At 42.1% G+C, this 22,200-nt stretch overlaps 1 protein-coding gene across 1 annotated transcript in view; it reads left to right on the top strand.

Annotated features, from left to right (window-relative positions):
• Positions 1 to 22,200, top strand: part of DCC (DCC netrin 1 receptor) — a 611,994-nt gene that overhangs the window by 481,754 nt on the left and 108,040 nt on the right. The window contains exons 11-12 of the mRNA XM_083151819.1: positions 4,283 to 4,421; positions 12,125 to 12,174. Coding sequence (XP_083007945.1) covers positions 4,283 to 4,421; positions 12,125 to 12,174 — 189 coding nt within the window. The remainder of the gene's footprint in view (positions 1 to 4,282; positions 4,422 to 12,124; positions 12,175 to 22,200) is intronic.

The raw sequence follows: 22,200 nt of genomic DNA on the forward strand, positions 1-22,200 counted from the left end.
TGTCAGAAAGAGTGAACTAGAATAAGGGCCACAGTTCCTGCTGGAGCCTGCACAAAAATAGCCCTGTATATATATATATATATATATATATATATATATATATATATATATATATATATATATATATATATATATATATATATATATATATATACACATACATAAAATTACTGCAAATTGGAATGGACGTCATATTACCGCATTGATACCACATATGTAATAATAACAACCATTTATTAATAAGGTCAGGCTAGAGTACTATGATCATCTTCTTTAATGAGGTTGCACAATACTTGCTGTATGTACATCAAGCCACTGAGATCCTACTAGACCAGGCAGCCTTTGCCGTCAGAGCAATTACTAGCGAAATGTAACTTCTTCCATCATTAGTCGGATTGAGGCTAAAGTAATTAGCAGGTCACATTTCTAGAAGGACATAAAAAAGTAATCAGAAGAAAATGAACTTACATGGTGTATGGTTTGTCTTTAAAATACGCACAAACATTATGAAAGAAATGAGCTAGAACCAGAGCTAATGGACTTGTTCTGCGATGATGGATACATATCTCAACAATATTTTAAAGACGAAGTATTGGAATAACCGAGCAAATGTTTAATTTGGGTCTTGCTCTACTTTTTGTTTAAGCGAAACATGCGTAGAGTATGCATACAAGAGTATGCAGATGGAACGAATAGTCGTCTTCAGCACCGGGAGACTGCTCATAGGTCTATCCCGGCCAGTGCCTCCGCCCGTACTGCTGGAAAGCTGCAGAAAACATTTGCCTCTTCCCGTCTTGCCGTTCCATGTATAGGGTTCATTCAATCATAGTTGCTTTCAGAAAGGATGTTACAAATTTTGGAATCCAATTTTACTCTACAGTATGTCTCATTGTAGGGCTGCCAGTCCACAGTATGCCACACAGTGAGTATCCCCAATTCACATTTTGACATATGTGTCTCACTTTCACATTATGCCACACTATAATGCCTCCACTTCAAAATGTACCACATTATTTATAATGCCCTCCAGTTCATTTTATACCACATTATAATAAGCAGGTCCAGGCATAACTAGATATATTTTATGCAGTGGCCTCAAGAGGTGGGGGGGGGGGGGAGCATGTACTTTTTAACCAGGCCAGGGTCTGCTGGAGGGCCCGGGTGCCACTCCCCCTCCCCGTTGCAGGGAGCTGGGCAGTTCAGAGAGAGATGACAGGCTGCCGCCGCAGCACAGCCTCTCTCCCTGGCTCAGAACATACTGCTCAGAGCCATGTGCTGAGCTGGGGAGAAAGACAACATCAGCGGCAGCCTGTCATCTCTCTGCCTCTCTTTTTTATTTATTTTTATAAAGGAACATGGCCCGCCCCCACCGGTTGCCACACCCCCTCCATTTTACCAGGGTGCGGCGACCTGTCGGCACCCCTGATTGTATGCCCCAAGACAAACATTAGTAAGAGCCCCATGTATCCTACTACAGTGAAAAATGTATATAACACATACAACTGTGACAGGAAAGGTGACTCCTCTCAGATCTGGGCCCCATAGCAGCAGCACCTAGGGTAGCTACACCACACCATATGTAGCTGCAAATACAATGTACAATCCCCTAATCCTGCCTTCTTTTCTCAGGAGTGGGCAGGAGGTTTGAGGTCTGTATGTTGTTACAGGGAACTCCCTGAAAAATATAAGCCTCCCACAACTTGCTGGAGACTAGGCAACAGTAATGTCTAAACCAAGTCACACTTTAGTAAAGTTCGATGTTTCCCATGCAAGCAAAAACTCATACCAGAATATTGTGGTCTCCTGCAATTACTTGATTAAACTGAATACGTTTTCCAATTGCCTGCCACCCGTGTAATAATGTTCTGTCCACGTTAGAAAATGTGGGAAACAAAGACAGAACATTATCACACTGGCAATGGTGGATAGTATCCAGATATACTCATATTAATTCTTTACTCGCGAAACACTGCATCAATTCCACAAGGGTAATTAGCGGATTTATTTTAACGAAACAAGAAGTCCGTTAAGTTATTGCAGACACACAAAAATACAGCCAAGTATAATTGCAACATTCCTTTTTTTTATTTATTTTTTATATCCAAGTAAGGTCTGAGGCATGAACTTTGTATGCCATTTAGAGTTTTATTGGACATTTTAAAGGCCCTGTGATTCCGTGTCCAAGTCTCCTAAATAATCAGCAACAGGAACGAATTCTGCATTTTAAATTATTTTCTCCCCCTCCTTTGGTTTAAAGCATCTCATTGATATTCTGTATAAACCACTTTAAAGTATCTTAAATTCCATCTACAGAGCCATAAATCAAAGTCGTTTAATATCAAGTCTGAGTCGGGAGAGCGTTGAGAATAGAGGTATAAAGAGTATTATTTGGGATGGAGAGCTCGGCTCCGGAAAAGATCATCGCTGTAGCGTGTAACCTGAATTTAAGGAACCCAAAAGCAAAATGGTCTTTTCTAGAATATTAACACTGAGCCGTACAATATGGTAATCGCCCAGGAGAGCGCTGGGGCATTCCCAGGACCTCCTCAAATCATTTTTACTATTACATTTGACAGCCTAGAACCTACAGTTGTCAATTTCTGTTCCATCAATCAACACATTAGAACCTGACTTAAATACTCAGTTACGCTGTTGCCTGAGAATCTTGTAAATGAGTTCTAATGAAATTATTCAGTTACTTTTATATCACATACTGTATCTAATTTACATTTTTTTTTTTTTTATCCATGCGTGATTCCCATGGCAACATGAATTTATTATGTTGGTTTGTACTCGGGCCTCTTGTGACTTTCAATCAATGGGTTTCTTCAAATTCTAAGTTTGAAAGGACAGAGATGTTTATGTCCGTTGCTTTTGGGATCCAGCTGAGTCTTGGGGGGAGGGGTTTATTCAGACCTGATCATTTGGCTGCCAATTTGCAACCGGGTGATTATCGATAAACTGCACATTCATAGGTTTGCACAGGGCAGGATTTCAATGTGGGCGGCTTACAGCTGATCGCAGGGCTCTGCAATTCGCAGAGCAGCGATCAGCTCCGTGTAACCACCTTGGATGCAGTCTGTGCAATGTCCCAGGTTAGCGGAAATAAATAACCTATTTCTTCCCACGAAGTTATCGCTGGGAACCACCAATTAAAGACAGATTAAGTGGCGGGAATTCAAAGAGAATACAATAAATGACAGCAGCCAGGCAGTGGAAAATCATAAATGCATGGGAAATAAAAAGTACAGTAAATTATTAGCGATGATTCAATTATTCTTCACCTGCATCTCAGTAGGCCGTAAATCGAGGTGGGTAAACCGGTCTTCGAGATCGACCAACGGGTCATGTTTTCCAGGCCACCTGTGGATCTGTAGAATGTGTCGGTTTGGAATGAATGCAGCAGGTTTAAAAATTTTACAGTTAGTAATGACTACAGCTGTGCACCAGCTAGGTGACCTGGGACATGTGACCGTTAGTAATGACTACAGCTGTGCACCAGCTAGGTGACCTGGGACATGTGACAGTTAGTAATGACTACAGCTGTGCACCAGCTAGGTGACCTGGGACATGTGACCGTTAGTAATGACTACAGCTGTGCACCAGCTAGGTGACCTGGGACATGTGACAGTTAGTAATGACTACATCTGTGCACCAGCTAGGTGACCTGGGACATGTGACCGTTAGTAATGACTACAGCTGTGCACCAGCTAGGTGACCTAGGACATGTGACAATTAGTAATGACTACAGCTGTGCACCAGCTAGGTGATTTGGGACATGTGAAAGTTGGTAATGACTACAGCTGTGCACCAGCTAGGTGATCTGGGACATGTGACAGTTAGTAATGACTACAGCTGTGCACCAGCTAGGTGATCTGGGACATGTGGCAGTTAGTGATGACTACAACTGTGCACCAGCTAGGTTATCTGGGACGTGTGGCAGTTAGTAATGACTACAGCTGTGCACCAGCAAGGTGATTTGGGACATGTGACAGTTTGTAATGATTACAGCTGTGCACCAGCTAGGTGATATGGAACATGTGACAGTTAGTAATGACTACAGCTGTGCACCAGCTAGGTGATATGGGACATGTGACAGTTAGTAATGACTGCGCCTGTGCACCAGCTAGGTGGACTGGGGAACGTGACCTGTTGGTAGATCTTAAGGATCGGTCTGGCCACCAAAGTATAACATGATATGGATGATGATTGCACATGAAGCTAAAGCTAGCTAACTGCATTATATAATACCAGAAAGTAACCTCTTTTCCTCTATTTACAGATCATTGAGGTTGATGGACTTTCATATAGACTGGAAGGTCTTCGGAAGTTTACAGAATACAGTATAAGGGTCTTAGCGTACAATCGCTACGGTCCGGGGGTCTCAACTGAGGATCACACACTGATGACCTTGTCTGATGGTAAGTCCAAGTCAATAATTAGAGTTCTTACAAAAGAATACGCAGTTGGTTAAATGTGAATTTCCAAATGCTCTGATTGGCTGTAAGTTATACGGCCTACACACATGCCGATATTAAGGCATTTTCTAAGCGATTTTGCTTAGTTTTGCAAAGTCGCTTAGCAAATGCCCTCACATCGGTGTATGTGTGGGGGCTGTATCTGCATCGGCGCGCGTCCCCGCGCGTCTTTATCGGTGGCCGAGATTGACGGACAGTGTCCATCAATCTCGGCATCGGCAGTGTTCTCCCACCGGAGAACACTGGTGCTGTCCGCTCGCTTAGCACACAGAGCTGACAGCTCGCTCTGTGTGTGGGCTGTCAGCTCTGTGTGCTAGGCGATAGCGGCGCAGCACAGCCCGACATAGCGCAGCTAGGTAGCCCTGCACACATCGGCATGTGTGTAGGGCCCATTACTCTAATGCCACACAACTCATTCATGTCACAATTTTACAGACCAATAGGAAGGCGGTAAGTGGCCACACCCCCTTGCTTAGCGTTCATTCATCAGCGTTGGGATTCACCTTTCTGTGTTCATGTACCCAATAAACAGGCCCTATCTATTTTCATAACAGATATCAATTTGAAAGTGTCCCATAATTATAACAACAAAATCAAAATTTTATTGTGGAATGAAATCATTGCTCAAAGGTACCCAGGGGAAGTAAAAATGTAGAATGTGATTACTTTCCAGCTTTATGCATTTATAAAATTAGATTCATATATCGGTTATTTGTAGAAGAATTTCATTAGCACATAGCAGAGCAAGTGTGAGCGTCGGAATTCTCGCATTGCAGACTTGTTTCTTCAGTGTCAGACAGGTGTCAATCTGGGCGTCAGCGCTGCGGGCGTTAGTAAACACCCTGCTCTCACCATCACATACACAGGAACATTTATTAAACAGCATATGGCTCCTATGGAAAATTGCATATTAAATGAATAACTCGTGTAGTGTTTGGATATAAACACAGTGTTCTGTTTTAGTATACGGCAAGAATGTGTCCTATGTCTGTATACAGTGTATTATTATTATTATTGTCAGGTCATGTTGGGGTGTAGTGTCCTATGTCTGTATAGGGTGTAATAGATGTATTATGGCCAGTAGTCAGGACATGTTGGGGTGTAGTGTCCTAGGTCTGTATAGGGTGTAATAGATGTATTATGGTCAGCGGTCAGGACATGTTGGGGTGTAGCATCCTCTGTCTGTATAGGGTGTAATAGATGTATTATGGCCAGTGGTCAGGACATGTTGGGGTGTAGTGTCCTATGTCTGTATAGGGTGTAATAGATGTATTATGGCCAGTGGTCAGGACATGTTGGGGTGTAGCGTCCTATGTCTGTATAGGGTGTAATAGATGTATTATGGCCAGTAGTCAGGACATGTTGGGGTGTAGTGTCCTAGGTCTGTATAGGGTGTAATAGATGTATTATGGCCAGCGGTCAGGACATGTTGGGGTGTAGTGTCCTATGTCTGTATAGGGTGTAATAGATGTATTATGGTCAGCGGTCAGGACATGTTCGGGTGTAGTGTCCTATGTCTGTATAGGGTGTAATAGATGTATTATGGCCAGCGGTCAGGACATGTTGGGGTGTAGTGTCCAATGTCTGTATAGGGTGTAATAGATGTATTATGGCCGGCGGTCAGGACATGTTGGGGTGTAGTGTCCTATGTCTGTATAGGGTGTAATAGATGTATTATGGTCAGCGGTCAGGACATGTTGGGGTGTAGTGTCCTATGTCTGTATAGGGTGTAATAGATGTATTATGGCCAGCGGTCAGGACATGTTGGGGTGTAGTGTCCTATGTCTGTATAGGGTGTAATAGATGTATTATGGCCAGCGGTCAGGACATGTTGGGGTGTAGTGTCCTATGTCTGTATAGAGTGTAATAGATGTATTATGGCCAGCGGTCAGGACATGTTGGGGTGTAGTGTCCTATGTCTGTATAGGGTGTAATAGATGTATTATGGCCGGCGGTCAGGACATGTTGGGGGTGTAGTGTCCTATGTCTGTATAGGGTGTAATAGATGTATTATGGCCAGCGGTCAGGACATGTTGGGGTGTAGTGTCCTATGTCTCTATAGGGTGTAAGAGATGTATTATGGCCAGCGGTCAGGACATGTTGGGGTGTAGTGTCCTATGTCTGCATAGGGTGTAATAGATGTATTATGGCCAGTGGTCAGGTCATGTTGGGGTGTAGTGTCCTGTGTATGTATAGGGTGTAATAGATGTATTATGGCCAGCGGTCAAGACATGTTGGGGTGTAGTGTCCTATGTCTGTATAGGGTGTAATAGATGTATTATGGTCAGTGGTCAGGACATGTTGGGGGAGCAGTGTCCTATGTCTGTATAGGATGTAATAGATGTATTATGGCCAGCGGTCAGGACATGTTGGGGTGTAGTGTCCTATGTCTGTGTTGGGTGTAATAGATGTATTATGGTCAGCGGTCAGGTCATGTTGGGGTGTAGTGTCCTATGTCTGTATAGGGTGTAATATATGTATTATGGCCAGCGGTCAGGACATGTTGGGGGAGCAGTGTCCTATGTCTGTATAGGATGTAATAGATGTATTATGGCCAGCGGTCAGGACATGTTGGGGTGTAGTGTCCTATGTCTGTGTTGGGTGTAATAGATGTATTATGGCCAGCGGTCAGGACATGTTGAGGTGTAGTGTCCTATGTCTGTATAGGGTGTAATAGATGTATTATGGTCAGTGGTCAGGACATGTTGGGGTGTAGTGTCCTATGTCTGTATAGGGTGTAATAGATGTATTATGGCCAGTAGTCAGGACATGTTGGGGTGTAGTGTCCTAGGTCTGTATAGGGTGTAATAGATGTATTATGGTCAGCGGTCAGGACATGTTGGGGTGTAGCATCCTCTGTCTGTATAGGGTGTAATATATGTATTATGGCCAGCGGTCAGGACATGTTGGGGTGTAGTGTCCTATGTCTGTATAGGGTGTAATAGATGTATTATGGTCAGCGGTCAGGACATGTTGGGGTGTAGTGTCCTATGTCTGTATAGGGTGTAATAGATGTATTATGGCCAGCGGTCAGGACATGTTGGGGTGTAGTGTCCAATGTCTGTATAGGGTGTAATAGATGTATTATGGCCGGCGGTCAGGACATGTTGGGGTGTAGTGTCCTATGTCTGTATAGGGTGTAATAGATGTATTATGGTCAGCGGTCAGGACATGTTGGGGTGTAGTGTCCTATGTCTGTATAGGGTGTAATAGATGTATTATGGCCAGCGGTCAGGACATGTTGGGGTGTAGTGTCCTATGTCTGTATAGGGTGTAATAGATGTATTATGGCCAGCGGTCAGGACATGTTGGGGTGTAGTGTCCTATGTCTGTATAGAGTGTAATAGATGTATTATGGCCAGCGGTCAGGACATGTTGGGGTGTAGTGTCCTATGTCTGTAGAGGGTGTAATAGATGTATTATGGCCGGCGGTCAGGACATGTTGGGGGTGTAGTGTCCTATGTCTGTATAGGGTGTAATAGATGTATTATGGCCAGCGGTCAGGACATGTTGGGGTGTAGTGTCCTATGTCTCTATAGGGTGTAAGAGATGTATTATGGCCAGCGGTCAGGACATGTTGGGGTGTAGTGTCCTATGTCTGTATAGGGTGTAATAGATGTATTATGGCCAGTGGTCAGGTCATGTTGGGGTGTAGTGTCCTGTGTATGTATAGGGTGTAATAGATGTATTATGGCCAGCGGTCAAGACATGTTGGGGTGTAGTGTCCTATGTCTGTATAGGGTGTAATAGATGTATTATGCCGGTGGTCAGGACATGTTGGGGTGTAGTGTCCTATATCTGTATAGAGTGTAATAGATGTATTATGGCCAGTGGTCAGGACATGTTGGGGTGTAGTGTCCTGTGTCTGCATAGGATGTAATAGATGTATTATGGCCAGCAGTCAGGACATGTTGGGGTGTAGTGTCCTATGTCTGTATAGGTGTAATAGATGTATTATGGTCAGCGGTCAGGACATGTTGGGGTGTAGTGTCCTATGTCTGTGTAGGGCATAATAGATGTATTAAGGCCAGTGGTCAGGACATGTTGGGGTGTAGTGTCCTATGTCTGTATAGGGTGTAATAGATGTATTATGGCCAGTGGTCAGGACATGTTGGGGGTGTAGTGTCCTATGTCTGTATAGGGTGTAATAGATGTTTTATGGCCAGTTGTCAGGACATGTTGGGGTGTAGTGTCCTATGTCTGTATAGGGTGTAATAGATGTTTTATGGCCAGCGGTCAGTACATGTTGGTGTGTAGTGTCCTATGTTCGTATAGCTCAGGGCTGGCCAAACCGGCCCTCAAGATCTACCAACAGGACACGTTCCCCAGACCACCTAGCTAGTGCACAGGTGCAGTCATTACTTACGGTCACATTTCAAACATGTGCTGCTTCATTCCTAACTGACACATTCAACAGAGCCACAGGTGGCCTGAAAAACACAGACTGTTGGTACAGTAGATCTTGAAGCCTGGTTTGGCCACCCCTGGTATTGTACATAATATAATTGTATTATGATCATGTCCAGTAGTCAAGTGATTCACAAGTATGCCAGGTGAATTAGGACACATATTTAACACTATCAGTCACCCGGGAACTGTGCGCACTCTTTAAATGTTTTACGCATTTTCCAGTAACCTCATCTGCCGGGTTGGTGAGAGAAGGGATCGTCCTCAGAAGTTAAACTAAATTAATGGAAATAGGGGCTCATTTCAAACACACAATAAGCCATTCCCTCCATTTTCTGTCCTGCGCAAGGAGACTGGAGACTGCTGCTTTGTAGTCTGTAGCTGACAGAGGAGGAATAATGAGACCGTTCCTTCTCAGCGGCTGCGTTTCCACACTGCGGTGTGTTTGCACTAACTGACGTGTGTCACAGCATCCAGCGCACATTGTGATTGCTTAGCAGACTGTCACAAAAAAAGATCAAAGTTGAAGTCAGGATTAATTGCAGGCCTGTCATATTTCCAGCGCTGGCTGCGTAATAGAGCTTACGTTGCTTTGTTACTTCGGGATGTTGGCAACATGAAAGATAATCGTGAAAATAAATCAATCTACACCTCATAAAAGTGGGATAAAAGTATTAATGTGACATGAAGCACATGTGATTTGCAGAACACAATGTGCGCCTTACATTGTGTGACACAATGTCATGTTCTAAGTCTCTTACATTTAGTTACAAAGAAACAACCTGGGGGAGCTTGTTTTATCATATAGACAATAGCTGATTTCCTCTACAGATGTTTCCTTATACAGAGTCATTGTTGCACTTTATAGCACCTCCCAGCATGCCAGGGCTTGTGCGGCTCGGCCTTGCCTTTTTTGTTTGCAATGAGAGATGTGCAGGTTCTGATTTACTCTGATTTACTCTGATTTCAAAGCAGGATCTTATTGGCTGTCCCAAATCACATGACAGTTGTTGACAGTTGATAGCCAATAAGATCCTGCTTTGAAATCAGAGTAAATCAGAGTAAATCAGAGCCTGAACATCTCTACTTAAAATGTGCATCTTATTAGCATAATTAAAATAAGATGAAGGGAGAAAACTGCATTGCTAGCGTACACAGATCTGAGGGGGTTTGCGCCATTTGTACATCTATGTGGGGGGTATAATGGTTAGATCTATCAAGCGTCAAAAGTAATACAATGGAGAGTGATAAACAGCCAGCCAATCAGCTCCCACATGTCATGTCACAGACCGGGTTTAAAAAATGACAGTTAGTGGCTGATTGGCTGGTTAATTTTATCATGCCATGTTATTACTTTTTGAAGTTTCATACATCTGCCCCTGATTCCGTGTAGAACTGGATGTGGTAGATGCTGCTTTTTCTCAAGCAAAACACAATGGAAACTCGTTCAATGTCATATTCCCCCCCGAGGTGCTGAGGGGTCGTTCTAGATAAGATAGGGGTTTTCACTAGTGCACCAATGGGTATCAGTAATTCTGTATGTTAATAGAAAATCTTAAGGTGCCCACACACTAGAACGATTTATTTGCCTATCGGACGATTTTTACAGCAGAATTGCCCGTGGATCTTTTGCTAAATTTTCTGATCTTACATGCTGCATGAAAGATCTGAAGATTTAGCAAAAGATCCATAGGAACGCACACGGGATCTTAAGAGAAATATTTGGTAAAGATGTGCGCTTGCTTGAAATCGTTTGTCCAGGACGGACAAAAGATTTCAAGGCTAATTTATGACAAACAGAGGAGCAGCCCAACCATCAGAAATAAGAATGCTTTTTGAAGGGTGCCTCCCGTAGGTCCAAATACTGGCCTAGCAATACAACTCTGATTTGGTGGCACAAAATATACTCAAAACGCAGGTAATGGACAACGTTTCAAAGGTCTTCATCCCTTCGTCATCAGGTCACAAAAAGGCTAATTTATGCGCACATCTTATGATCTCAGATCTTTCAAGTGTGTGGGCACCTTTCGTTACATATAAGGCATCCTGCCTAAAGGGTGGCTGGCCTATGCCGGCTATTGCGGGGTTCCGCGCCCAAGCTTAAATTAAGGAACCTACGGTATCAGGTATTCTGTTGGCCAGAATATCTTTATGGGGTCCCTTGAGACCTGCTGGGCCTGCTTAAACGGTATATGCCACTATTTTGAACCAATATTTGGCCTGTCATTTCATCAGTAGAGACCAGCTAAAGTGCAACCACATTTTTTATATTTTTTTAGCATTTATTGTAAAAGTTTTTTTACGGCGTGTGTCAGAAAACGAGTCAAAATCCTCTGAAGGTGGGCAATCTTTTTTGTGTTAGTTAAAATAAAAACAAAATCCACATTTTTATTCTTTTTTTCCATTACATTGTTAAATGTCTGCTAGTGGTATGAGTTTATATTTTACATTTAAATTCATCTAAAGAGTACTGTTTTTGCATTTCCAAAAATAAAATGCTGCGCTAAAGGGAAAATTTACTAAGATGTGATGTTGCCCAAAGCAACCAATGAGATTCTTTCTGTTATCCCCTAGAAGGTGTTAAATAAATAAGAAGTAAAATCTAATTGGTTGCTAAGGGCAACATCTCTACACATCTGTAAAAATGTATTGCAGCTGCACGTTACTTTCTACTCACCAGCCCCCTCTTTTCCCAACTAGCGGAACTGCAGTCCTTAAGCTGGCCATACATCAGAAAGATCGATCTTAAGATCGATTGCGCTCATGATTGTGTACAATTTCCCTTGAAATCCCCGGCAGTCCTTGGTGGTTTTTGGACACACAATCGATCATACAATCAATCATACAATCCATCTTCTGCATGATTGTGTACACAAGATGTGCACACAATCTGCATACAATCCATCATACAATCAGTCATACAATCCATCTGCTGATTGATTGTATGATTATGTACATAAGATGTGCACACAATCTGCATACAATCCATCTTACAATCAGTTGAGATTGTATGATTGGGTACAATATCTTTCTGATGTATGGCCACCTTTAGGTAGGGAAATGGGAACTGTCGAGTAATATAATAGTAAATGACTAATCATTTCCTTTAAATGACTCCCTTTATATTAATATGTATTCATTCATCTTTACACATTAACTTTCAGTAATAGAAGCACAGAATATAATTTGTGTAAATTGACAGATGTATGAAATCTCACGCACAGACCGTTCTCTTTTAGTTCCGAGTGCGATGCCCCAGAATGTGTCCTTAGAAGTGGTGAACTCCAGGGTAAGTCACTTGTGTCTGTTTTTCGGTTTACTGTATCTCTGAAACATTTAACCACATGACCATTAGAGCAATGTTCATAAATGAAAACTGCTGTCCGATAGCAAACACAGTTCCTTGGGTTTATTAAAGGTTGGTAATATTAATATTCCTGGATTGATTAAATAGGTTTAGAGGAGTTTTCCAGGGCAACATTTGTGAAAAATTCTCTTTCTTTTTGCTCAAACTTACTGTGCTCAAAAAGCAATTGGGGGACTGAAAAGTACAGCCACGTAAAAGAAAAACTGCACTACCAACTATGATATGCAGATGGCAGTACAGAGCATTACAAATGAAAAGTCTACACTCTAAGCTGATTCTTTAATACAATTTGTAGGCTATACATGGTCAGGATTCATGCTGTATACACTCTACTTGTTTGCATATTATATGTATAATATGTACAGTGTGGTGGCTGATTCTGAATCAAAATTAATCTCTTTGCACAAATCCAAAAAACACATTTAGCACATAAAATTACGAATTTACACATTTTGCCTATTCTTGACCTATTCTTAGTGGCACTTATGTGGCATAATATGTAATAAGAATTATGGTGTGTGATATAATGTGTAGCAGGCATTACGTTGTGCGGTATAATGTGTAGTAGGCATTATGTTGTGTGCTATAATATGTAATAGGCATTATGATATGTGGTATAATTTGTAACAGGTTCACGGTATGTGGCATTATGTGTTATGGGCATTATGGTGTGGGGCATTATGTGTATTGGTCATTACAGTATACATTTTTGCCATGCCTGCGTGTGCAGGGGAACGCCCAGCATATTTCTTTTGGGGGGTGGGGGGACCCATAAAACGCTGTCCCCCCCCCTTCCTTACCCTCCTCGAGCAAATGGTTCAGCAACGGTGAAACTCGCTGATGTCGTTCGTTCCTGGGAATTACACATGCGGATATTCACGCATTCGCACACCCCAAACACCGGGGACTCATTTGTCTCGTAACATATGGGACTGAATCAGCCCCTTATACAGGATACAATAATGACATTATTACAGACACTAGGTTCTCCAACCAGTCACTGCGTCTCTCACCACATCCTTCGCTCGGAGAATCACCATGGGCTTTGTTATACACAAGCATAAGCTCCAGTATTCTTAGCAAGATTGGGGATTCAGCATTATGTTCTTTTAAAAGGAAAAATGAAATATTTACACACAGAGATGATCCTCTTACGGTTTAAGACAAAAAAATCCGTCTCTTCCTCTAAAAAAATAATCTCTCAAGAATCATCATGTAATATTAGGTAATATTAAGTAGGGGCGGACATTTATGGTAATTCTCTGTACAGACACGGGTAGAAAATAAATGTATTCTGCACTATGCGGTATATGAAGCTGCTCAGTAATGATAAAACACGACATTGGTGGAAAACTAGCGCTAAACATACAATGTATGAATGAATATCAGCTCTGTCAAAACATTGCTACATTACTACATTACTACACAGTATGTATATATATATATATATATATATATATATATATATATATATATATATATATATATACATACTGTGTAGTAATGTATAAAAATACAGTATGGACCTCGTATTGCGCTAACAAATATTAATATCTGCTGCTACTCCGATAAGGCTCCCCTGTTAGTGGGAGTCAGGCAAGAGATACAAAAAAGGGTTTATATCGGAGAGCGCTGAAAAATGTACCACCTAGTCCCTTCAGTACAATATAAAACACTAATAAAATTAGTATAACGACAGTTGATTATTGTCCCTTTCCCGAATGAGATGTGGAATTCTGTTCAAGGTAAAAAGTTCTTTATTGAAACCCAACGCGTTTCGTCAGAACGACTTCATCAGGGGTAAAACTAGAAATGGTACAGAAAGGAAAACAAGGGGCGTACTTTCAGTATTGAATTACTTCGTATCAATATCCACACAGCAGGTATATCTCTTTAGTTTTAGATACATACCAGAATGACTTTCAAGTGTATGATTTGATCAACGTTTAGAATTCATACAGGATAATGATAAAATCTAAAATAATTAAAATAACCATTGATTACAAATAACGGCAAAAGTAGGGGCGGACATTTATGGTAATTCTCTGTACAGACACGGGTAGAAAATAAATGTATTCTGCACTATGCGGTATATGAAGCTGCTCAGTAATGATAAAACACGACATTGGTGGAAAACTAGCGCTAAACATACAATGTATGAATGAATATCAGCTCTGTCAAAACATTGCTACATTACTACATTACTACACAGTATGTATATATATATATATATATATATATATATATATATATATAAAAATACAGTATGGACCTCGTATTGCGCTAACAAATATTAATATCTGCTGCTACTCCGATAAGGCTCCCCTGTTAGTGGGAGTCAGGCAAGAGATACAAAAAAGGGTTTATATCGGAGAGCGCTGAAAAATGTACCACCTAGTCACTTCAGTACAATATAAAACACTAATAAAATTAGTATAACGACAGTTGATTATTGTCCCTTTCCCGAATGAGACGTGGAATTCTGTTCAAGGTAAAAAGTTCTTTATTGAAACCCAACGCGTTTCGTCAGAACGACTTCATCAGGGGTAAAACTAGAAATGGTACAGAAAGGAAAACAAGGGGCGTACTTTCAGTATTGAATTACTTCGTATCAATATCCACACAGCAGGTATATCTCTTTAGTTTTAGATACATACCAGAATGACTTTCAAGTGTATGATTTGATCAACGTTTAGAATTCATACAGGATAATGATAAAATCTAAAATAATTAAAATAACCATTGATTACAAATAACGGCAAAAGTAGGGGCGGACATTTATGGTAATTCTCTGTACAGACACGGGTAGAAAATAAATGTATTCTGCACTATGCGGTATATGAAGCTGCTCAGTAATGATAAAACACGACATTGGTGGAAAACTAGCGCTAAACATACAATGTATGAATGAATATCGGCTCTGTCAAAACATTGCTACATTACTACATTACTACACAGTATATATATATATATATATATATATATATATATATATATATATATATATATATATATATATATATATATATGCATTTTGGGTTATAACTCCAGTGTACAATCACTGGACAGAATGTCCAGTCATACATACCAGCTATTGGCCCTTATTCAGATCTGATCGCAGTACAAATTTGTTCTCAAAATGGGCAAAACCATGTGCACTGCAGGTGGGGCAGATGTAACATGTGCAAAGAGAGTTAGATTTGTGTGAATAATTTTGTTTCTGTGCAGGGTAAATACTGGCTGCATTATTTTTACAATGCAATTTAGATTCAGTTTCAACACCCACCCGACCCAAATGTAACTCTGCACATGTTATATCTGCCCCACCTGCAGTGCACATGGTTTTGTCCATTTTGAGAACAAATTTGTACTGCGATCAGATCTGAATAAGGGCCCTTGTCTCTACAGATGGAGAGCATTTATTGCGTGTGTTGGTGTTTTGATTTGGTTTTACTGTATCCAATGTCAGCTACTATTTTAATTAGTTCATGAAGGAATGCTTTATATCCAATTAGAGGTTGGCTACCATTTTTTTTAGTGTGTAAACTGTAAAGCAGTGCTGCTGCATATATCCAATCAGTGGCTGGCTACCATTACTATTGTATTAGTGTGTGCAGCAGTGCTGCATCTATCCAATCAGTGGCTGGCTACCATTCCTATTAGTGTGTGCAGCTGTGCTTCAGCTATCCAATCAGTGGCTGGCTACCATTTCTAGGGACTAGGTAAAAACTGGAACCGGCTCGGTCTCTGGAACATTGGTCCGGACAGGCTCCATTCATCAAATTGCCAGAGCTTGTAGTGTCGCATCCAGGGGGTACCTGTCTGGTGGATGCCTGTCTGAGGGGTGTTCCAACCAAGGGTGCCTGTGACTGCGGACACCATGAAGATGGGGAAGGACAGCCTCACCATATGTTCCAGACCCTTCCAGTTCTTACTACATCCCCGGACTATAAAGGGAGGCTGTAATCTCTCTCTTGTGACAGGTGTGACAGACACCCCCAAAGGACAGGACACCCCTAGGCAGGCACCCCCTGCACCGGACATAATAAGCTCTGGTGTTCCAGAGTTGGTACATTGCTTCTAATTCATTTTCTATTACAGGGATCTGTTCTGAATAATGAAACTAATAATTAATCAATTGATTTTTTTTAAAACCCTGTATTTTAACCAAGGAAATTGAAGCCACTCCCCTAAGCACCACATCACCGCTCCCTCGGTGCTTGTCAATCAAAGTGTGATCCATCCTTACAGGATGTGAATTTTTTTCCTTTTGTGTGCTGCACCTACTGCGCACGCACAGGTGTCCAGAAATCATCTGCGATTTTTAGACTTTTGCGTTCGATCCTGAATCAGACCCATTGTCCAGTATTAGTAAACATCTCTTCAAGGCTAAAGGTGCCCAGACACGTTATAATTATTATATACAATATCGCATCTCATCGCATCTCGGTTTTGCGATGAGATGTGCTGCACATACTTTTTGTACTAGATCTCATCTCATCGCAAAACCGAGATACGATGAGATGAGATATTGTATACAATAATTGTAACGTGTATGGGCGCCTTTAGGGTGATGCGGTCCACAGCCTAATCTAAACGCCAACGAGGTGAGTAGAGTGGTAAGAAGATGAGGTCTTGCCAAGTTAAACAAAGAAAGAAAGAGCACAATGCACTAATCGGCTAATTAGTAAGGCAATTAGCAGCATTTACACGTCTGTTCCTAACTCCCTCATAAGAGCAGTTGTACACATGAATTAGTAATGTAGAGTGGAAATAATCAACAAACTATTGGTGGCGAAAATAAACAAACATCCTTAGGCCTGACACCGGCTGGTGCTTTGCACATGTGTTTTACATGTGACTTTGACATGTTTAAAATGTAACTAAATGGGTCTGACATTAAGTGGGAAATTAAATCAGATGGGAGTTTTTCCCGGGGAGACACATTTTTTTTCCCCCGGGACACAAGCAGGGTTTTTAGTGGGTAAAACATGGTTAACGAGCTGTTGCTCTTACCTGTTTTTTGACCCGGGCAGGGAAGGCTGGCCATTGTGCAGCTGCCTCCCGCTGCCTGCCTGCTGCTGTCCCCAAGCCACTACCCATCCGCCGGTTACCTGCCCACCACCGACTGCTAGCCCAGTGGTGCCCGTCGCTGGCCACCCGCCGGTGCCCCCAGTGCTCTGCTTTCCCAGGTTTCCTGTTTTAGCAGAAATGGTATCAACCAGAGAAGAACCTGGGAAAACAGGGCAGTGGAAACGAGGATATGGGTACAGAAACCCATCCAAATCCCAGGTCATAAATCACGTGTGTGACCCAGGATATTGGTGGAAAAGCGGTATTAGTAAATTTCCCCCTTATGGGCCAGATGTATCAAGCTTCAAAAAGAGATACAATGGAGAGTGATAAACAGCCAGCCAATCAGCTCTTACCTGTCATGTTACAGACTGTGTTTGAAAAATGACAGGTTGGAGCTGATTGGCTGGTTGTTTATCACTCTCCACTTTATCACTTTTTGAAGCATGATACATCTGGCCCTAAGTACCTTTTAATGAAGTCTCCATCATGGTAGAGTTTGGAATCAGATAGACGAAAAAGGACCTTAGTAAAATATTTCATGTAGGTAGTTGTGCATTTTAAACTGATAGGGCGATATTTACTGAAGTGCGGGTTCATAGAATTTCAAATGTTGCCAATAGCAACCAACCTGATTCTACTCGAGTTATTATTTAACATGCGCAATCAAGAGTTCAACACCGTAACCTGACGAGGGCGAGCGGGACTTAATATTTTAGCAAATCTGACAATTTGTATTCTTTGGCAAACTGTACAAAAGCGACGTAATAAATAACCGGAATAAAATATCATGCAAAGCTCATAAACTATTTTTATAATAGGTTTGCTGAAGACAATCGCTGGGCTGTCTCCTCAAATAAAACACACACATTTAAGAGGACAGTTTATCGTTTTATAGTAATAATAAAAATAACCAAAACTACTAATCAAACTTCTTTACGGCCGTAATGCTACAGTCAATCAAGTGAATTGCTCAGGGAGCCAACATGGATGATGGAAGAAAAACCCGATCCCGTAGACACGTCTTCAGTCGCTTGACATTTATCATAAATAGGAAGTCAGTCAGCCGTAGCGGGATTAAAATAAGAGGCTGAAGTGAAGTGACTGACCCATTATTTCTCCACAAGTGACACTTATTTTGACCCTAATCAATCACTCAAAATTTCTCATCATTTTATATCTAAGCTAGACCACAATAACATCTGGGGAACGGTGGACGAGTTTGACCTTTTAAAGATTTCCTTCGACAATGTTACCGCGACGTTGTTCTCTCCGAGAGGTTTGGTGGGAAAAGTCTTCAAACCTAAAACCATCTGGATGCTGTAATGATAAATTGTAAGATTATCCTACACCAATTGCTAAGAAGAGAATTTGCTTTCGTTATTATTCCATTTTGTGCCGCGTTAAGGTCAAAACACAACAATTGAACTTGCTCTGCCGGTTTTCTGTGGGCTATACAACTACGAGCAGTCTTATCTGCGGCCACTGATAATTGCCAAAAAATCATGTTAACATTATATTTCCAGAATCGCTGATCCCAACCAATTTTTGTCCAGAATCGTCAAGTCATGGAAATCCAACATGTTTCTCCAGGGTACGGATTGATAGGTTGTCATTGTCTAGGTCAACAGTCAAAAGGTCAACCACTATTGGTCAACAATCAAAAGGTCGACACACATCAGGTCAACATGTGGAAAGGTCGATGTGGAAAAGGTCGATGTGAGGTTTTCACTTTTTTTGCGTGTAAGTATAATCAAGTCAGTTTTAAATAAATCATGAAAAACTTACTTTGACCTTTTTCCATGTCAACCTTTTCTATGTTGACCTTTTTTCACATGTTGACCTTTTGACTGTCGACCTAATGACTGCATCCCCTTTCTTCAATCCCCTGACCCCGGCCTTGTCCCACTCTCTGTCTGATGTATGGGCATCATTATTCATTTTGTAAAGTGCCGTCAGGAGTCTCAGCTGCAGTAAGACTACGGCTCCACCCCCTTATGTCACTGGTCCCGTCCCTGGAGGCGTGTCATTAGTGCCGGAAGCAGCCCGTCAAGGATCTCCCACGTGTTGTAAATGGGTCAAGTGACCCGGTTTACCAGTTTGCACCACCCCTTAATCCGGGTTCTTTCCTGGTACCAAATCAGCAAGCTAGCCTGGTTGGATTCCTGCGTCAATGGGCCTGGATTAACCCTTTTCCACTGGGCCGCAACCCTGGTTATCACTGCAATAAACCAAGTTTTAGCTGTAGTGGAAAAGGGGCGTCCCGTACTTCATGCCTAATTCTATTGTGGCAGTTACAGTGATAGAGGTTGTAAGAGTTCTGATTACATTAATTTCAAAGTGAGTTAGATTGATCAATTGATTGATTGATTGATTCATTAATCTTAACCTATATACTTGTGAAATCTCTAGCTCACAAGTACATTGGCTACAAATATCATCTTTAAAGAAAATACCCAATTAAATGTATGTAATGACTCCATATATATATATATATATATAATAACAAGCTTTTTGTTTTCATTTTTAGTGAGACCAATATCTTGTTGCCATAGAAATGGGTTTTCTCACCCCTAAAAACACAGCTTCAAACCGCACTCTCCTGCTTCCAACTATGGGGCCGATTCATACCATGTTGACACAGGTCCTAATTCGGCCCCTCCGGCGATGGTGGGCCGCTGCGCCTGCGCATAGTCGCTTATGCACGTGTGCAGGGCGTGGCTGTTACCGCCTTTGCAAGTTTTCTCTTCGCTGAGGCGCGCACAGCCTGAGTGACAGGAATGGGGCATCCCTGGATGGACCCCCTGCGTTCCTTTTGTGTGTCCACGAAAATCTCTGGGCGCGCCCATAGAAAAGCTGGACAGACGCCAGCGAATCCCAGCATTCTTCTGCCTGTTCAGGGTGGGCGGGTGACGTTGGTGGCTGCCCCGAAAACAGGCAGCCTAGCGAATCGGGCCCTATATCCGTATGCTAGGTCAGACACAGTAACATAAGGATACATTTCGCAAGTGGTGATAAGTTACATACAGTGCACTGAAAAAATATAGGTCCTCTGAATGTTAAGCCTGACTGGCAGGACTTGCTGTTTCCTGTAGTTCCACAGCAGCTGGGTAGCTACATTATCTCTGATGTAGAGAAGCACAGCTGGTTATTCGGCTAATAAGCACCAATGCACAAAAGGCACACGCTACTAAGCGCTTCCCGGTCGTAAGAACAGATCAATTCTCTTCTTATTTTCCATGTTCTCAAAGCATTGGCAGATTATCTAACCCAGTTCTTCATCTGAGTGAGACAAGAGGATTAAGAATCTGGTCCGTCACATACTGCCTCTGCAATTACGTGCCATCTGTTACTTTCTACGAGAACACAACAGTGTAACTTCTGAGGAATATTTGACTTTTGTCATCTTTGCCGCACAATATGGAGCGGAGATGGGCGCTCCGGCTGCAAATCAGCCTATTAAATCGCATGGATTGTTTGGCCATGAATGCGTTATAAGGAATTCTGTACGTTAAAGCAATATAGGATTGTGAGACAATTTAATCTCTGGCAGCTAGGTGACGCTATTGTACCTAATGTGTTTCAGTTTAGCTCGGCCTGGAAAACAACATGGTGTCAGTTATGCGTCCTTGGCCTGTATAAGCGGCTGCATCAAATGGGTTATACAAGGTCCTTTCTAGGATCTAGCAACTACCCTTTACAACGCCCTCATTACCAGCATTGTAAATCGGGGGCTGGGACTACGATGACATCACCCTGCCCCCTTCTTCCGCCTGAGCAGTGGTAGTGCCACCTGATTTTCGGGAGCCTCCCAGCCAATCAGGGAGAGTAGGCAAGTATGTGTCCCGGGCCCATTCAATGGAACTAATTAACCTCAGTAATAATGGACAAAGATGCTGCAAAAGTATGTTTAATGCTAGGCAACAAGGCTATGGTTTACGTTAGCACATAGTTGCGGATGTGTTTGTTGTCTTCTGCCTGATTGGGCAGCAGGTAGGAAATCTGCGTGACATAGCACATCATGCATGGAGGTTTGGCACCGAGAATGTATCTTAGTGGCCACTCCGCTCTATACCTCTGGTGGGGTTCCCGGCTTTCTGAACTGGGGGCGGAGCTATAATGACTTTGTTCTGGAGCTTCAGTGAACACGTTAACATGCAAATAGGTCAACAGGTCACAATGGGAAAGGTTGAAGGGGTAAAAATGTTGGCATGTAAAAGTTAAACACATGGGTAGACATGAGTTTTTTGGGTGCCAGTGTTGACAACTATCCCCTAATTAGTGTAATGCGTACCCTCACATTGAGGGAAAATTGACAACGTGACATGACAGAAGAGTAGGCTTCAAGCTGGGGACTAGACCTCTGAATGACAGCAGCCCGAAGGATGGAATCCCGACAGGGGTCAGGAAAGTATCCTTTAGACACTCCATGCAGGCATCCTACAGTCTGTGCAGCCACCCAAAGTGTTGAGTAGACTTAGCGGCAGTGCTGTACTTTTTGGCACTGGCGGCACTGCCCCTTTGTGACATCAGCAGACAGATGGAGTGGCCGAAGCAAGGTTAAATGCAGTCCAGTTACGGCACTGGCTCTTAGTAATCTAGTTCAATAGTGCATCATGGCTGCTGTAGCGCTTTTACCTAATAAAGTTTTCAATAATGAGCAGATACATTTAATTTCCGAACCATTTTGTTGTCTAACTACTGATATAATTGTTTTTCAGCCATAAAAAGGGAAAGCACTTCCATATGATATGACTCTCTTGTGACTGATACTTCTGTAGGGTTATTGCCTTGGCTTAGCTCAATCTCCTCGCTCAATACGTAATATTTGATTATTATCCGAGCACAGGTATAAAGACTGAGTTTCCGCACGGT

This window comes from Crinia signifera, chromosome 1 (genome assembly GCF_055691185.1).
Source record: "Crinia signifera chromosome 1, ASM5569118v1, whole genome shotgun sequence".
NCBI classification, from domain to species: domain Eukaryota; kingdom Metazoa; phylum Chordata; class Amphibia; order Anura; family Myobatrachidae; genus Crinia; species Crinia signifera.